We start from the raw sequence: 15,590 nt of genomic DNA on the forward strand, positions 1-15,590 counted from the left end.
CTATTTCACTTCCTTTTATGTAAAGCACTTTGAATTACCATTGTGTATGAAATGTGCTATATAAATAAACTTGCCTTGCCTTGCCTTGACAGATAAGCGGAAACAGTCTGCAAGTAAAACTCAGTTTATTGCATGATAGAAATGATGGTAAGTACAATCCAAACAGATACAGGGTAGTGGCGCAGGGACTTCGATGGTCAGATGAGTCCGTGAAGAGATGTGCTGATGTGACGTGACGAATCCAGAGTGACATCCACAGAACACGAACAGGAACGGAGACGGCACAGACTGGAACGAAGACGGGAACAAAACACAACCGGGACTCACAAACAACGATCTGACAGAACATGGTGAGTATTTATAGGTGGTGTGATGAGCTGCAGCTGGATCGTGATCAGCGCTAATGAATCGGCACGCCCACGCACTCTCACACACACACATAACCAACAAGCACGAGACGAGAAGGAAACATAGGATTTATGAACCGTGACAGTACCCCTCACTCTAGAAACGCCTCCTGGCGTTCCCAGGCTCCCTTACCTGTCGATTGTAATCATCGATAAGGGTGTGGTCCAGGATGTCTCTAGCCGGAACCCAACTTCTCTCCTCCGGACCGTAACCTTCCCAGTCCACCAAGTACTGAAATCCGCGTCCCCTCCATCTTGAGTCCAGAATACGATTGACTGAATAAGTAGGTTCCCCATCTACGAGTCGCGGGGGGAACCGGGACCGGCGGATTAATGCGTGAACGAAAAACGGGCTTTATTTTAGACACATGAAAGATGGGATGAATTCTCCTGTACACTGGAGGGAGGTTGAGGCGGACTGCCACCGGACTAATGATCTTGGTGACAGTGAACGGGCCAATGAATTTGGGTACAAGTTTATTAGACACGGAGCGGAGAGGAATGTTTTTGGAACCCGGGCGGTACGAGAGAGTAAAATCAAAACGACCGAAAAAAAGAGCCCACCGAGCCTGCCTGGAGTTTAATCTTTTAGCCGTTCTAATATATTCCAAGTTCTTATGATCGGTCCAGACGATAAAAGGTACCCCCGACCCTTCTAACCAGTGGCGCCATTCCTCCAATGCTAACTTAACTGCCAACAACTCTCTGTTACCAATGTCATAATTGCGTTCGGCTGGGGACAGACGATGAGATAAAAACGCGCAAGGGTGCATCTTGTCGTCTGAGAGAGAGCGCTGGGATAGCACTGCACCTACCCCCACCTCTGACGCATCGACCTCCACCATGAACTGACGTGAAGGATCAGGGGTAATAAGGATGGGGGCTGAAACGAAGCAGCCTTTCAGTTTGGTAAACGCAGCCTCGGCTGCGTCTGACCACCTGAACGTCGTTCTGGGGGAGGTCAAGGCGGTCAGAGGCACGGCTAGTTGGCTGAAATTGCGAATGAAACGCCGGTAGAAATTGGCGAATCCCAGAAACCTCTGTAGGGCCTTACGGGAATCTGGGCTTGGCCATTCCACCACAGCCTTAATCTTCTCAGGATCCATACGCACTCCCTCAGTCGACACGATGTAACCTAAAAAAGGAACAGACTGTGCATGAAAATCGCATTTCTCCGCCTTGACAAAAAGCCCATTCTCTAGCAACCTCTGGAGCACCATGTCTCGCAGCACGTCGTTGACAAGTGCTTGGAAGACCGCAGGAGAGTTGGATAGCCCGAAGGGCATAACCAAGTATTCAAAATGCCCCCTGGGAGTGTTAAAGGCGGTCTTACATTCATCCCCCTGCCTGATGCGAACCAAATGATAAGCATTACGTAAATCCAATTTAGTGAAGACAGAGGCTCCCTGCAACCTCTCGAAGGCTGAAGACATCAACGGCAAAGGATAAGTATTCTTTACCATGATGTTGTTCAACCCCCGGTAGTCAATACAAGGTCGCAGAGACCCGTCCTTCTTCCCCACAAAAAAGAACCCCGCCCCCGCTGGAGAAGAGGAAGGACGGATGAACCCTGTTGCTAGAGAATCAGAAATATATTTCTCCATAGCCTCCCTCTCTGGAGCAGAGAGTGAATATAACTTGCCTTTAGGCGGAGATGTACCTGGCAGTAACTCTATGGCACAGTCATAGGGACGATGCGGGGGAAGAGAAGCAGCCCGAGACTTCCTGAACACCTCCTTCAGGTCCAGGTACTCCGTGGGCACGTTAGATAAATCCACTGCCTCCTCCTGAAACACAGGGACAGAAACAGACGGACAGGCAGACACTAGACAAGACTTATGACAATGACTGCTCCAAGCCGACACAGACTTTAATTGCCAGTCCACTTTAGGGTTGTGACGGGTGAGCCAGGGGTGACCAAGGACGATGGGTGCAAGGGGGGTGTCCAGCATGTAAAAGGAAATAGTCTCCGTGTGATTGCCTGATGTGATGAGGGTGATGTCCTCTGTGATGAATGAGATGGTGGGGAGTTCCTGGCTGTTAAGAGCGTGTACTGCGATCTTGTGTGTGAGGGGTCTGAGGGGAACTTGGAGTTTGAGTGCGAATGTGTGATCCATGAAATTACCTTCTGCCCCAGAATCCAGAAGTGCTTGACAGTCGTGAGGGTGAGTTGACCATCTCAGTCTTACCGGAAGGAGAGTAGATGTGGATGAGGTCTTCTCGGCTGAGATCCCACCCGATAGTAGCCTCATATTTACTATCGGGCTGGGCCTTTTAACGGGCAGTTGTAGGCGAAATGTCCCGCTCCTCCACAGTACATACAGAGGCCCTGGGACCTCCGCCTCTCCTTCTCCTCCCGGGAAAGCCGAGCTCGCCCCACCTGCATAGGCTCGTGATCGTAGACAGGGCTGACGATGTCCCCGCCTCCAAACCGCTGGCTCTCCGTCCCTCCGGTGGCACGACTGGGCTGTGTGCGGCGATCCATGCGTGACAAACGCGCGTCCACCCTCAGTGCCAGGGCGATCAGGTCGTTGAGCGAGGTGGGAAGGTCCATGGCGTAGATCTCTTTCTGGACACGGTCAGCCAGCCCATGCAGGAACATGTCCCACTGCGCCTCCTCGTTCCATTGGCTCTCCGCCACTAGGGTCCAAAACTCGATCGAAAAATCTGATACGGATCTCTCTCCTTGTCGCAGATCGGCCAACATCCTAGCTGCCTCTCTACCAGCAACGGCCCGATCAAAAACTCGTCTCATTTCGGCGGAGAGATCCTGGAACGAAGCACAGCAAGGATCTTGATTTTCCCACACCGCTGTTCCCCAGAGTGCCGCTCTCCCAGTCAGCAACGTCAATACGAAAGCGACCTTGGCTCGCTCACTATTGAATGTCCTGGGTTGGAGCGAAAAATGCATGGAACATTGTGTAAGAAATGCTCGACAGTAGTTGGGTTCACCTGCGTATGACTCAGGGACTGGTAGGCGGGGTTCCGACTGGGAGGGATTCTCCGGTGGTGGTGGGGGAACCGGCGGTGTGGGGGGCGCAGTGGAAACTCGCAGATGTTGAAGCTGTTGGGTGAGCTCGGACACCTGCGCCACTAGAACCTGAACAGCGCGTGCTGTGTCGCTGAGGTTCCTCTCCTGGGAATCCATGCGAAGTCTGCTGCTGTTTACAAAGTCCTCCAGCGATCCGGTAGAGCTACTCGCTGCTTCCATAGGGTGGTCAGATCGTTCTGTCATGACAGATAAGCGGAAACAGTCTGCAAGTAAAACTCAGTTTATTGTATGATAGAAATGATGGTAAGTACAATCCAAACAGATACAGGGTAGTGGCGCAGGGACTTCGATGGTCAGATGAGTCCGTGAAGAGATGTGCTGATGTGACGTGACGAATCCAGAGTGACATCCACAGAACACGAACAGGAACGGAGACGGCACAGACTGGAATGAAGACGGGAACTAAACACAACCGGGACTCACAAACAACGATCTGACAAAGGAGATGAGAACATGGTGAGTATTTATAGGTGGTGTGATGAGCTGCAGCTGGATCGTGATCAGAGCCAATGAATCGGCACGCCCACACACTCTCATACACACACATAACCAACGGGCACGAGACGAGAAGGAAACATAGGATTTATGAACCGTGACAATTATATTATTAAAGTATATACTAAAGTATGTAAAAGTTCAGAGTTCAAACTTGAACAAGAAAAAAAAAAGAAATAGAATTGAAAACAAGTATTTTTAAATGAATGGACAGAAGAGAAAAGAGACGATTCCTGGATTGTTTGTTTTTGAAGGGAATGCATCCTCCGATCTACCTAAATGTGTTTATGTTCACGAGAATCATTCGTGATCGAGCTTCACCTCCAGAAGAAGTGAGTATGAGGTTATTTTATTAATCTTTCCTAATAATGTGCTACTTAGCAAGTTCTGCGGCTAATGTAAACAGTCAGTGTTGCCAACTTCTTTCCATGGAAAGTAGCTTAAGCCAGTTTGAAAAGTAGGTCGATGACGTCATACGCTAATTAGCATATTCATGACGTCATCGCGTCACGTTGCCTTTTACATTTGTTTGTCTCTCTGTGTTCATACTGTATTTTAATGCAGCTAAATTCTCAATAAAACTGTTTTCCTTTATATATTCTACTGTTTCTGTTGTCAGTCAACGGGATAAAAGAAATAGTGACTGAAACGCAGCCCTTTAAGAATAAATAACCAGCTCTCCCATGAAGTTACTCTGCACAAAAGCAGACGATCAGCAGCATCTCGATCCTACAGAGAGTGAAGAACACTAAAAACAAAGTAGAAATAGAATAGAAAACAAGTAGCTTTTGAGTTTGTTGTTTATTAAAGTGTCTTTATCCGGAGACAGAACAGAAGCACAGAAGAGAAAAGCAGATGTCCATTACGCTGTAGACCTGTGTGTGCTGATACTGCTCTTTATTTACTCTGATTTATGGAGTAATCTGGATTTCTTAACCTGATAAATTAAAAGGATTTATGTTAAAATAACAGTGCAATAACATATTTTTACATTTATGCAAATGCATATGCAATATTTGTAACTTAAGTAATAATAAAATAAAGAGACAGTTATTTAACAATATGTTGAGTAACATTTGTACCATCTTCAGTTACAACCGGCACATTTGATGGCAGCCGTAATGCTGAAGTGGCCCTCAGTGAAAATGAGTTTGACCCCCTGTAGAGTGTGTGTAAGCACAATAAAATTCATCTTCTGAGTCTATTTTCTAATATTTTGTTGATTTTAAATTGAATGAAGTTTGAGTGTGAGTTCATGTTTTCTCAGTATGTAGAACAGCATGGAGCTCTTGGTTTCTGAGAAACTAATAAAAAGATTTAAGACAGAACAAGCACTGAATTAGGCTAAATATCCAAATATTTCAAATATATAGATAGTTTTGGTCATTGTTGAACATTTAAAGTCAAATATATGTGAAGATTTTACGTCATCTTGAGGCCCTCTTACATGTTTGCTGGGGCCCCTAGTGGCCCCTGGTTCAGAATCACTGATCTAAACATTTATTTAAAAAAAAATCATTAAAAAAAACACATGAAACCACATCAGTCTCCTGATGATAAACAGTGGTTGGAGAAAGAAATTGCTTCAGAAATGATTTAGTACTGAAAATTAAACTAAATGAGTTCAGAAACATTTGGAACACTTTGAGTTTTTATTATTATTATTATTAAAAAGCACGTCTGACTGAATATTCTACATGTTTATTAACTGACTGGACTGAATATGTGGAAAATAATGAAACCTAACTGAACTGTAATATACTCTACCAGTCAAAAGTTATGAACATTAAGATTTGTAATGTTTTTAAAGAAGTGTCTTCTATATATCATGTGTAGTGTTCAGTTAATTGTTGAATCCTATCTAGTGTTTTGTAATATCTGAAGTGTTCCTGCAGCTCAAACAGTACAGCATGGCACTAGAGATGACAAGCTCCTGAGTTCAGTTTCCAGGGAATACATGAACCAGTGAAGCGCATGCACTCACAGCAGCAGCAGAAGTGAGGGGAAACAGTGACAGAGCGCACAGGGCCCAGAGGTCTGTTTTACACAGGGCCCAGAATTCCTAGCGATGCCACAGAAGAACCATTCTTGGTTCCCCAAAGCAGCTTTCAATGAACAGCTCCTAAAAGAACTGGCTTTTCAAGCCTGAAGAACATTTAATAACCTAAAGAACCTTTTGTGCAAAGGAACAGTTCAGTGGAGGTTAAAGGTTCATCATGGAGCCACAGACGCAAATAATGGTTTATTATAATGCTTTATTTATAAAAGTGTTCCTTAAATACAGTGCAAGTCACTTTAGAATGTTAATTTAAAAAAAAATTAAAATGTTAAGTTAAATTATTATTATTATTTTTGTGCATGTTTTCCTGCTTAGATTGTGGTAAAAGTATTAATGTGTTTTATTAATGAATAAAAGTATTATTAAAATGTAAATATAATTTATTAATGGTTATTTATTACTTGTTTTTTTATTACTTTATTTTATTATTTATTTGTATTTATTATTGTTTTATTATTTTATTTACTTTTTATGTATTACTTTAATATTTCTGTTTATCATTTGTTTATTTATTACTTTATTACATCATGTACTAATTATTTTTATTACTTTATTACTTTTTATTTTTACTATTTTATTAATACCTTATTTTTATTATCATTTTTAATGCAATACTTTAATACCTTGTTTTTTATTTATTTATTTATTATTGTTTATTAGTTTACAAAATTTTGTATGCATTACTTATTTATGCATTACTTAAAATATTATTAAATATTTTTATTACTATTTATTATTTCATTATCATTATTATTTTTAATGTAATACTTTTTAATTTAATACTTCTGTTTTTCATTTATTAATTTTGTTTTTTATTTATTTATTATTGTTTATTATTTATTTACTTTTTATGTATTACTTTATTATTTCTATTACTAAATATTTTTATTACTTTATTACATTTGTATGTATTACTTTAATATTTCTGTTTATCATTTGTTTATTTATTACTTGTTTTTATTTATTTATTATTGCTTATTACTTTATTACATTTTATGCATTACTTATTTTTACTACTTTATTTATACCTTATTATTATTTTTAATGTAGTAATTTTTAATTTAATACTTCTGTTTTTCATTTATTAATTTTGTTTTTATTTTATTATTGCTTATTACTTTATTACATTTGTATGTATTACTTTATTATTTCTATTACTAAATATTTTTATTACTTTATTACATTTTATGCATTACTTATTTATGCATTACTTATTTTCATTACTACCCTATTTGTATTATTTTTAAATGTAATACTTAAGTTTTTCATGTATTACTTATATTTATTATATTTAAAATTTGTTATTCATTATTTTCCTTTTTTTAATAAAGCATAAAGGAATAGAACAGTGAAGAATATGCTAGGTCCAAATTTAGCATGGAAATAATCATTTTGAACTATTTGCAAATAATATTTTTAAATTTGCATATGTTCATTCTTATTTGTATTCCTAATTTGAATTCCTAATTACAAGAATCATATAAATGATACCATATTTTCAATTCAAAACATCCATATTAGTCAAGTATCGTAAAAGTATTGTTTTGTTCGTTCTATTGTACATGTGTTAAAACTGACACTTTTGCTTGGAATTCTCGCTCTGCTTCAGTGAACAGTAAACGCCGCCTGCTTTGATTTGATTGGCCGTCTCAGTGGTTTTGACAGTGACGAGTGCTGTTAGACTGCGAGGGCAGACCAGCCTAAAAACATCACTTTTAAACCTTTTTGTCATTCTGACAGCAACAGAGCGCTGTGTAATCGAGTTCAGCAGAGCACTGCAACAACTTACAATACTGGGGGAACAATTTAGCCAATTCTAACTACTGGGGAATTATTGTCCCCCTCAATGTCTTCAGTGATTATGGCCCTGGAACAACCCCCAAAAGGACAAGAGAGGCGAAACACCACCAACTGTCCAAAAACAAATCCCATCCCAAACCCAAAGCTGCCATGAGACGAGAATCTGTGCCGCTCACGTCAAACCAACAGATGCAAGTTTGACCCCAAAAACAGCCGACTGACAAACCAGAGCATGAGGGTTTCTCAAGACCCTCTCGACGGGGTCTTCCTCATCTGTTCCTCACCAAACGCTGCTCAGCTGCAGAAACAAGAGTGAGGAGGAGTTCAGAGTTTTTATCCCAAAGCAGCTGACCAAACACAAGTGAGGACTGAACACTGAATATTATGGGATGAAACTCCTCTTGACGTAAAACAGCAAGTATCCGTTGTCCCCGGCGTCCTCGGACACCTCGCTCCAGCTGCTTCTTCTGACAGACGCGTCGCTGCACCGCAGCCATCCGTCCTCCCTGCGCTCACGGATCTGACTGATGTAGTGTCCTGCGAGACCCAGAAACTTCAGCGTCCATTCACGACGGACTGGAACTGATCACATGACCAGCGAATGAACGAATGACACGAATGAAAATTCTTACCAAAAAACAAATGGCTTCCCGCATGAGACACAACAGCAGAGAGTCTGTACTGTGAGCTGATGACGACTGGAGCTTCTTCCTGTTTAACACACGGAGATTATAAGATAATGCTGTCTATCTGACTATCTATCTATCTATCTATCTATCTATCTATCTATCTATCCATCTATCTATCTATCTATCTATCTGACTATCTATCTGTCTATCTCTGTACATCTACTCCCTATTTATTATCTATCCATCCACCATCTATTCACTCATCTGTATATATTTGTACATCCATCCGTGCATATATCCATCTATCTATCTATCTATCTATCTATCTATCTATCTATCTATCTATCTATCTATCTATCTATCTATCTCTTTCCTGTGGTGTCTGTGGAGCAACTCTGTTCTTTTTCCTGAATATTTTCTGGAGAAATGATCGGCTGCCTGCTCTGCTGTTTTCGTCTGTCTCTGGCTGCTTTGTTCTCTCTGTTGAAGATCACAGACCAAAAAATGAAAACACTTCATGAAAAACTAAAAATAAAAGAATGGCTAATTTCTTCCTGAAGCTGTCTCAAAGAGTAATTAACAGTCACTGCAGCATTGCTAATTACAATCTTCGAAGGCTACAACCCCCAAACACTGAAATATTACTTAGTAGTTGATAAAAGATCTGTCTCTCTTCTTCAAAATAACTTCCAAATTCCAGAAGTTACATTTGAAAATAATCAGCAAAACATTTCCCACACTTTGCACAAATCTAAACCTAATGCACACTGACATGCAACAAAACACTATTAAAAATAGCTCAATTATAATATGCAAATCAGTGAAGAGAGACTGACATCAAAACACAATCAGATGCACAGAAGCCTGTTCAAATGCAATCAGATATAATGGTGTGCATCCAGGAATAACACTGTAATCACTCACAGTTATATGATGAACAGGACGGCTGTTCTGTAACTGTACCTTTAACGCAGGACAGCGTCAGCTCCTCAGGAATCTCCAGTCGATTCTTCAGCTTGATCATGGAGGACGTGAAGTCAAAGCGCTGCACCAGAAGGACCAGGACCCTGCAGAGACATGCGAGTGATCAGACGTTACAGAGCAGCTCATGATTGGCTGTTCTCCAGATCAGTAACTGATCAGCAGCGTGTCGTACCGAGGAAGAGAGAGAAACTTCAGGGTCTCAGAGGCCTGTGGTCCTCCACACAGACTGCACACGCAATCAATGAACGACGCCTGAGACAACAAACACAGACATCAGCTGATTAGACACGAGAGCCTCCTGTTCATGTAATATAATGACTTCAGCGCTGATACTCACGTTCATGTACTGCTGCAGACTGTCTGTGAGACTCGCATGAGGGCCGATGACCAGCGAGAGGCAGTTTGATTCCTCTGTGAAACTCTTCATGAGGCCGCAGCTAAAATAACAGAGTGAACATAAACGTTTCAATGTTGGGCTTCTTTTGAATGAGCATGAATTCATACAAATGCATTCATCTTTAGGCCAAACTTTTGGTGACATTAAATGTCAGATGATGCTTGGCATTACCTGTTGCAGGTGCGCTCGCTTCTGAGCTTGAACTCCATACTGGACACGGGGCAAGTGTATGAGGGATGAGACGATCTCAAGCTCATGCTTTCCTCTTTTAGACGGGACAGACAAGCCATGAAGAACTCGTGTGCATCCTGAGAGGAGATAGAGAAGGTAAATCCAGCTCATAAACAAACAGCTTACAGTCACCAAGACTGCATAACAGTCCACATTTATATTGTTCAGCGCTGATAAGATCAGGATGAATTGTCATGGCTGGTTTGTGTGAAACAGCATAATCAAGGAAGTTTTGCTAATTAATCTAGTTAAGAAGCCTGGTTTAAGGCGTCCTCACCTGCTGACAGCGTCCCTTGAAAACTGGAAAGTGACTTTCTATGTAGCTTTTAACTTTAGCCAAGTGTGTTTCCTTCAGATCAGAGTCACTGCTGTCCATCCGGCTCATGTGCAGGTCAGTTAACGCTCTGGAAACAAACACATTAATATTATTAGAACTGTTTTAGTGCCACAATTAAAGGTTATTCTGCTCTACTCGAGAATGTCATGAGAGCTACAATATGACATGCAACTTACAGTTTTGTTCATCTGCTTACACACTAAATCTTTACTTGTCACACAATTTCTGAAAGCTGACACTCAAACAGCAGAAGCACACAACAAATCTGGTACCTGAGCAGCGTGGCGCTGTCTGTGTGATTCTCCTGCTGCGAGAGCAAATCTTCCCGAAAGGGAGAAACGCTGAGGAGGCACTGAATGACGGAGTTCATATAGCACGTGTTTCCTAAATTAGGAAGACTGTAACCAGATAGCGTTGTTAGTGGACAGACATATTAGACAAACTACAGCTGACTGTATTTGTGCTTTTTTGATCTAAAGGTTTCTGCTTAAATATGTGAGACTAGTTTTGCAGAGAAATTCATAATAAAGCACGAGCGTCCAGACATTCAAAAGCGTCTTTACCCCAGCACAGCTTGATCAGCATCATCCTCCTCAGCTGATTTCTCTTCAGACGCTTCCTCCTGTTCCTCCAAAGACTTGAGCAGCTCCTTCAGTGAATCCTTGCTCAGATCATGCCACTGGACTCCGAAACTGGCCAGCAATTCTACAAGACTGAAGAAAACATCACACATATGTTTCCTAATTATATGCCAAAATATGTATTTCAAAGGCAAGAAAATACATTTCCAATCTTAGAGTAGCCAACATTTATGCTGAATGCAAAATACATTTATGAATGCTTATTAAAATTATATCAATATAAATATTTTTAAGTATATTTTCATTAATATACAACAATGACCAAGAAATACATCTACATGAACATATTTTGAAACATATTTTTTGACCACTTTTTGTAAATCTGAAATACATTCATAATTAATTTGAAAACATGTTTTTTTTTTCCTGAATGGCGGGGGCGGGGGGGTCAGTAACCTGCTGCTACACACAGATACTCACCGCTCAACATCAATGGTCTCGAAGCTCAGAGCTGCGTCTGTAAAGAGATCAATTATGCAGTTTTAGTCAAACATCGTATCATACTACAGACATCAGCAAAGACTTTCTAAAACAGACAACATTCACTTCAATATCAGGACTGTTTGTCTACACTAGAACTTCAGTCTGGATTTTTTAACGCTTTCAGAAATATAATCTGGTATCAAAACATTTCAATACACAGTTAAAAAGACAAATTTGCATTTACTACTAAAACCTCTGGATGTATAATTAATTCTCACCTGTGAAGGGTTTTGTCTCCCAAAACTCTTGAGCAGAGACTCTGTCTGCAGATGAAGGACCATCAACACTGAGAGAAGGAGGTTTAGTCCCTTCAACTACTGCTGAGAAGAAATATTACAATATTACAAATAATACAAGGAATGATCTGTTGTTCAAACCATTTGCTTGTTTTTTTAAATGTTCACAGTAAAGGAGTAAATCTGAATTTTAGAGCTTTAACAGCTCAGATGAAGCAAAAGTACAGTAGAAAAGCTGGAGAACTGAATCATATGTTACCTGTGACGGGTTCAGTCTCCTGAATCTCAGTCTGCAGCTCAGACGCTGTTTGTTCTGAGGATCTGACGTCTGCAGATGAGGAGGAACCAGGAGGAACTACTGCTGTGAAGACATGTTTTTGTCAATGTTAATGATACAAACTTTTTTATTGATGACATAAAGGTATAGAAACTAGGCAAGCTTTAGGAAGTAGATCCTGAACAATCAGAAACACATAGAGCTAAGAAAACCTGATGTTTGAGGCAGAAAAACTCAAAAAGAATGTAAGAGAAATGTCTGTGAAAGCGTCTGTAACCTCCGACTGCTTCTTTCTTCTGGTCGGCAGTCAGCAGATCAACTTCTTGAAGCTCCTCAGAAGATCTGCCGACTGCACTCGAGTCGTCGCTGGTCTTCTGAGTCTGGATGGAAGACGTCTTATCCTGCTCAGAAGACGAGGACACGCCACAGAATGACAGCATTCTGCCGAAGAAGCACCGCAGACCTTTAAATCTGCGTTTGCCTGAGGAAGAAGAGGAAGAAGAGGAAGATGAGGAAGAAGAGGAAGATGAGGGTGGTTTGTCACGGTCTTCAGGAGCTGCACTGGACGAGTCCATCACATCCACTGAAGAACACAGCGCTAACTTGACCCTCTTCTTCTTCTTCTTCTCCTTTTTGGGATTTTTATCCATTTTTTCATCGGACTGATGAACGGCACGCACCAAATTCTAGAAGAATAAACATAACTCAGAATTATACTTTATGTTTGGTAATCTGTTCATAAGTGGAGACTGAGGCTATAAATTGAGCCAAAAAGTTCAGTTAATATTTTAAATTCTTATACCGCTTTAGGAATAATTAGCCTATTATTCTCAGCTGGTTCACATTTAAACAAATTTATACAAAGCATGCATACAGATATGCATAAAATGCATAAACAGGTTTACTTGTATTTAATCCAGTCACATCAACCTGTTAGGAGCGACATTTTAAATACACAGGTTGAACATTTTTGATGGTATTTCTCGTCAAGCAAGTCAAATCAGTGAAAATAAACAGCAGTAGATTATAATGGCGCAATAATGATGGAAAAGTTCAGTAAGTATTTTTTGTTCAGATTTGTGGATTCAGACTGGAGTAAACCTCGTTAAAAACCCCGTTCGGCGTCAGACCTACCTTCACCAACCAAACCATTTTGATGAAGGTGTAATAATGTAATAATGACTGATGAAGCTGCAGGTGATCTGATCTGATCTGAGCGCGAGCGCTACACTGAGTCTTACTGTGACGTCACACAGCCTCCGTCACCAACGTTCTATGCTCGCGCGCTTTTTTTTTTTTTAAATAATCTTTTAAAGTGAAGTTAGTTGTCTAGTTAAATTATATTTAATATTGATGTCTGTAAATGTCTGCTCAGCCTTTTAATATAATATGAAGTTGAAGATGATCGTTACAGGCTACTTTTGTAGGTAAAAAGTTAAATAAAAATCCGACATCCATCAACAAAACGGCATATTTCATAAACACTGTTGCTTGATTTTTATTTATTTATTTTTTTACATATCTGTCAATATCTAGATTTATTGGATCTACTGTATTGGATTAATGTCTATATATGTTTGCTCAGCTTTGTACTATAAAATGATCGTTATATGCTTTTCCTCCCTTGTTGTATAAACCTTAGACGGGTAACAGCCCCAATTTTTTTTTTTTTTTTTTACCTTAGACGGGTAACAGCCCCGATTTGTTTTCTTTTTGTTTTGTTTTTTTACAGTAGTAATGAAAACAATGATTTTTTTTTTTTTTTTAATTTATTTATTTTTTTTATGAAATCGTTTCATAATATAAGTAACTTATAATTTAGATTCATAATTAATTGGCTAAACACAAAGCAGTAATGGAGTATCCACACATTATTCAGATGTATAGCACAAAGTATCAGGCCTCTCTGTCCTCAGTGTCTATAGGGCTATAAGAGGGCAGATGTCTGATTTAATTACATTTACACAATTACAGTTTTTTAGCACTGAAATAAAATATTGATGTTCCAAAAAGTTTGTGGGAACACAAACACACACAAAATAAATAATAATAATAATTGTGGTCTCTCATGTACAAGTTTATCCTGTTATAGTTTACTCCAATCCTGTAAATGTGAAAAGGCTCCATTAATTGCTCCACAAAGGACGGAGGAAACACCTGAGGATCTTTATAAACCACACCTTTTACACACATCAACACTGCATCTCACTTTATTAAATTTTATTACAAATTTCTTATTCAACCGAACTTCAACAACAGTGTTCACGAGTGAAATCTGATGACAGTCTGGAGCACTGAATGTTATTCTCAGCTTCTCGAAAGTCTTTATAATAGTGTTGTAAATTTCTAATTGTTTGTTAATTATACTCAGCCAAAATCCACCAACAGATCCATCTGCCTTTTCCTCTGAAGCTGACACTGACTATCGTGAAACATATAATTGTGAAATGGCCTGAACATTGTCAGTCTGTGAGCTTCAAGAGGAACTGAAGCCTCTAAATATAAGTAAATAATCACAGAATTGTTATGATTTTCCTGTAGTTCAGTGACACATACTCATCTGCATCGACACAAAATAATGCTTCACTTCAACTTCTTATGAACTGCAGATATTGGTTGATGAAATGCTTGTGCTCTTGCGTGAGATGCTGTGAGGAAGTGTGTTTCTCTCTCTTCTGTTTCTCTGTATCTGCTGTCACGGATGCCTCAGTCTGTCGTCTAAACTTCTTCTGGACATGAACGTCTTTCAAGAGTCCTGCTGCTCCATTTTAGGAGTTCTCCTGGTTTTTCTTCTCCAAGGTGAGAGACTCGAGAAATCCAGCAGTTGTTGCTGTGTAGGGAATGCTTATGAATATTTTAAATGATTATTAAATATGAAGCTAAATGTGTTTAATGCAATGCATGCTTAAAGTGATTTTAGAATTAAAATATATTGTGTATTATAATTTTACTGTTTGAAGCAAATGATCATGGACAATTAGGTCACATCAGTCTACTATTTGAGCTACAGCTTTCCTGTAGCTCAAATAGTAGAGCATGGCGCTAGCAACGCCAAGATCATGGGTTCGATTCCCAGGGAAAGCAAGAGCTGATAAAATGTAAAAACTGTAACTTGAATGCAATGTAAGTCGCTTTGGATAAAAGCGTCTGCCAAATGCATAAATGTAAATGTAAATGTTTCATCTGTGAGAAAAGACAGTTCGGTTCAGGAAACCTCAAACCTTATCTTTAGTGAAGTTGCCATTAATAGAGTGCTCTTCTGTTGCAACCAGCATTAAATTAATTGAAAAACATGTTATTTCTTGGTTTATTTTGACTTGTCATTCAGTGCTGTGGAATAAAAATATTAGTCGATGAGTGGCACGGTGCTGTGAAACACTTCCTCAGCAGAGCACGAAGTTACCAAATACAGACACAGAGCAGGAGTCACTGTGCAAATACACTTTACAGATGCCATTACAGCCATGTGCTTGAATCTGACTGATATCTGATTCTGATATCTTCTGGGAATAAAGTTATCTTCATGCTGATGGTGCTGTGGAGCCGTCCTCATGAAGACAGA

At 39.8% G+C, this 15,590-nt stretch overlaps 2 protein-coding genes across 8 annotated transcripts in view; one reads left to right on the forward strand and one right to left on the reverse strand.

Annotated features, from left to right (window-relative positions):
* The window catches only part of LOC131544800 (sialoadhesin-like), a 222,623-nt gene that overhangs the window by 57,806 nt on the left and 149,227 nt on the right, over nucleotides 1-15,590 (forward strand). The window lies entirely within an intron of this gene.
* LOC131544805 (ubiquitin carboxyl-terminal hydrolase 37-like) lies at nucleotides 7,845-13,678 on the reverse strand. Of its 6 annotated transcripts, XM_058783281.1 has the most exons (14): nucleotides 13,163-13,674; nucleotides 12,306-12,714; nucleotides 12,011-12,112; nucleotides 11,734-11,835; nucleotides 11,453-11,489; nucleotides 10,955-11,104; nucleotides 10,664-10,789; nucleotides 10,332-10,458; nucleotides 9,995-10,131; nucleotides 9,764-9,863; nucleotides 9,599-9,678; nucleotides 9,406-9,509; nucleotides 8,446-8,524; nucleotides 7,845-8,350 (listed from the first exon to the last, which is right to left on the reverse strand). In XM_058783281.1, exons 1-14 carry the CDS (start codon nucleotides 13,178-13,180, stop codon nucleotides 8,326-8,328), a joined length of 1,596 nt encoding a protein of 531 aa, XP_058639264.1. In that variant the 5' UTR covers nucleotides 13,181-13,674; the 3' UTR covers nucleotides 7,845-8,325. The 6 variants fall into 6 exon arrangements, with proteins under 6 accessions (XP_058639264.1, XP_058639260.1, XP_058639263.1 ...); XM_058783277.1 differs by lacking the exons at nucleotides 7,845-8,350; nucleotides 8,446-8,524 and adding an exon at nucleotides 8,553-8,922 and having other exon boundaries at nucleotides 13,163-13,678; XM_058783280.1 differs by lacking the exons at nucleotides 7,845-8,350; nucleotides 8,446-8,524 and adding an exon at nucleotides 8,554-8,922 and having other exon boundaries at nucleotides 11,734-11,832; nucleotides 12,011-12,109; nucleotides 13,163-13,678.

Source organism: Onychostoma macrolepis, chromosome 07 (assembly GCF_012432095.1).
Source record: "Onychostoma macrolepis isolate SWU-2019 chromosome 07, ASM1243209v1, whole genome shotgun sequence".
In the NCBI taxonomy this organism is placed as follows: Eukaryota; Metazoa; Chordata; class Actinopteri; order Cypriniformes; family Cyprinidae; genus Onychostoma; species Onychostoma macrolepis.

What these genes read in the sequence shown, in the direction of transcription:
- LOC131544805 (XM_058783277.1), bottom strand. An exon ending in TCAAGGGACGCTGTCAGCAG is followed by an intron (nt 10,132 to 10,331) that starts GTGAGGACGCCT and finishes ATCTCCTCTCAG; the next exon opens with GATGCACACGAGTTCTTCAT. An exon ending in AGCGAGCGCACCTGCAACAG is followed by an intron (nt 9,864 to 9,994) that starts GTAATGCCAAGC and finishes CTGTTATTTTAG; the next exon opens with CTGCGGCCTCATGAAGAGTT.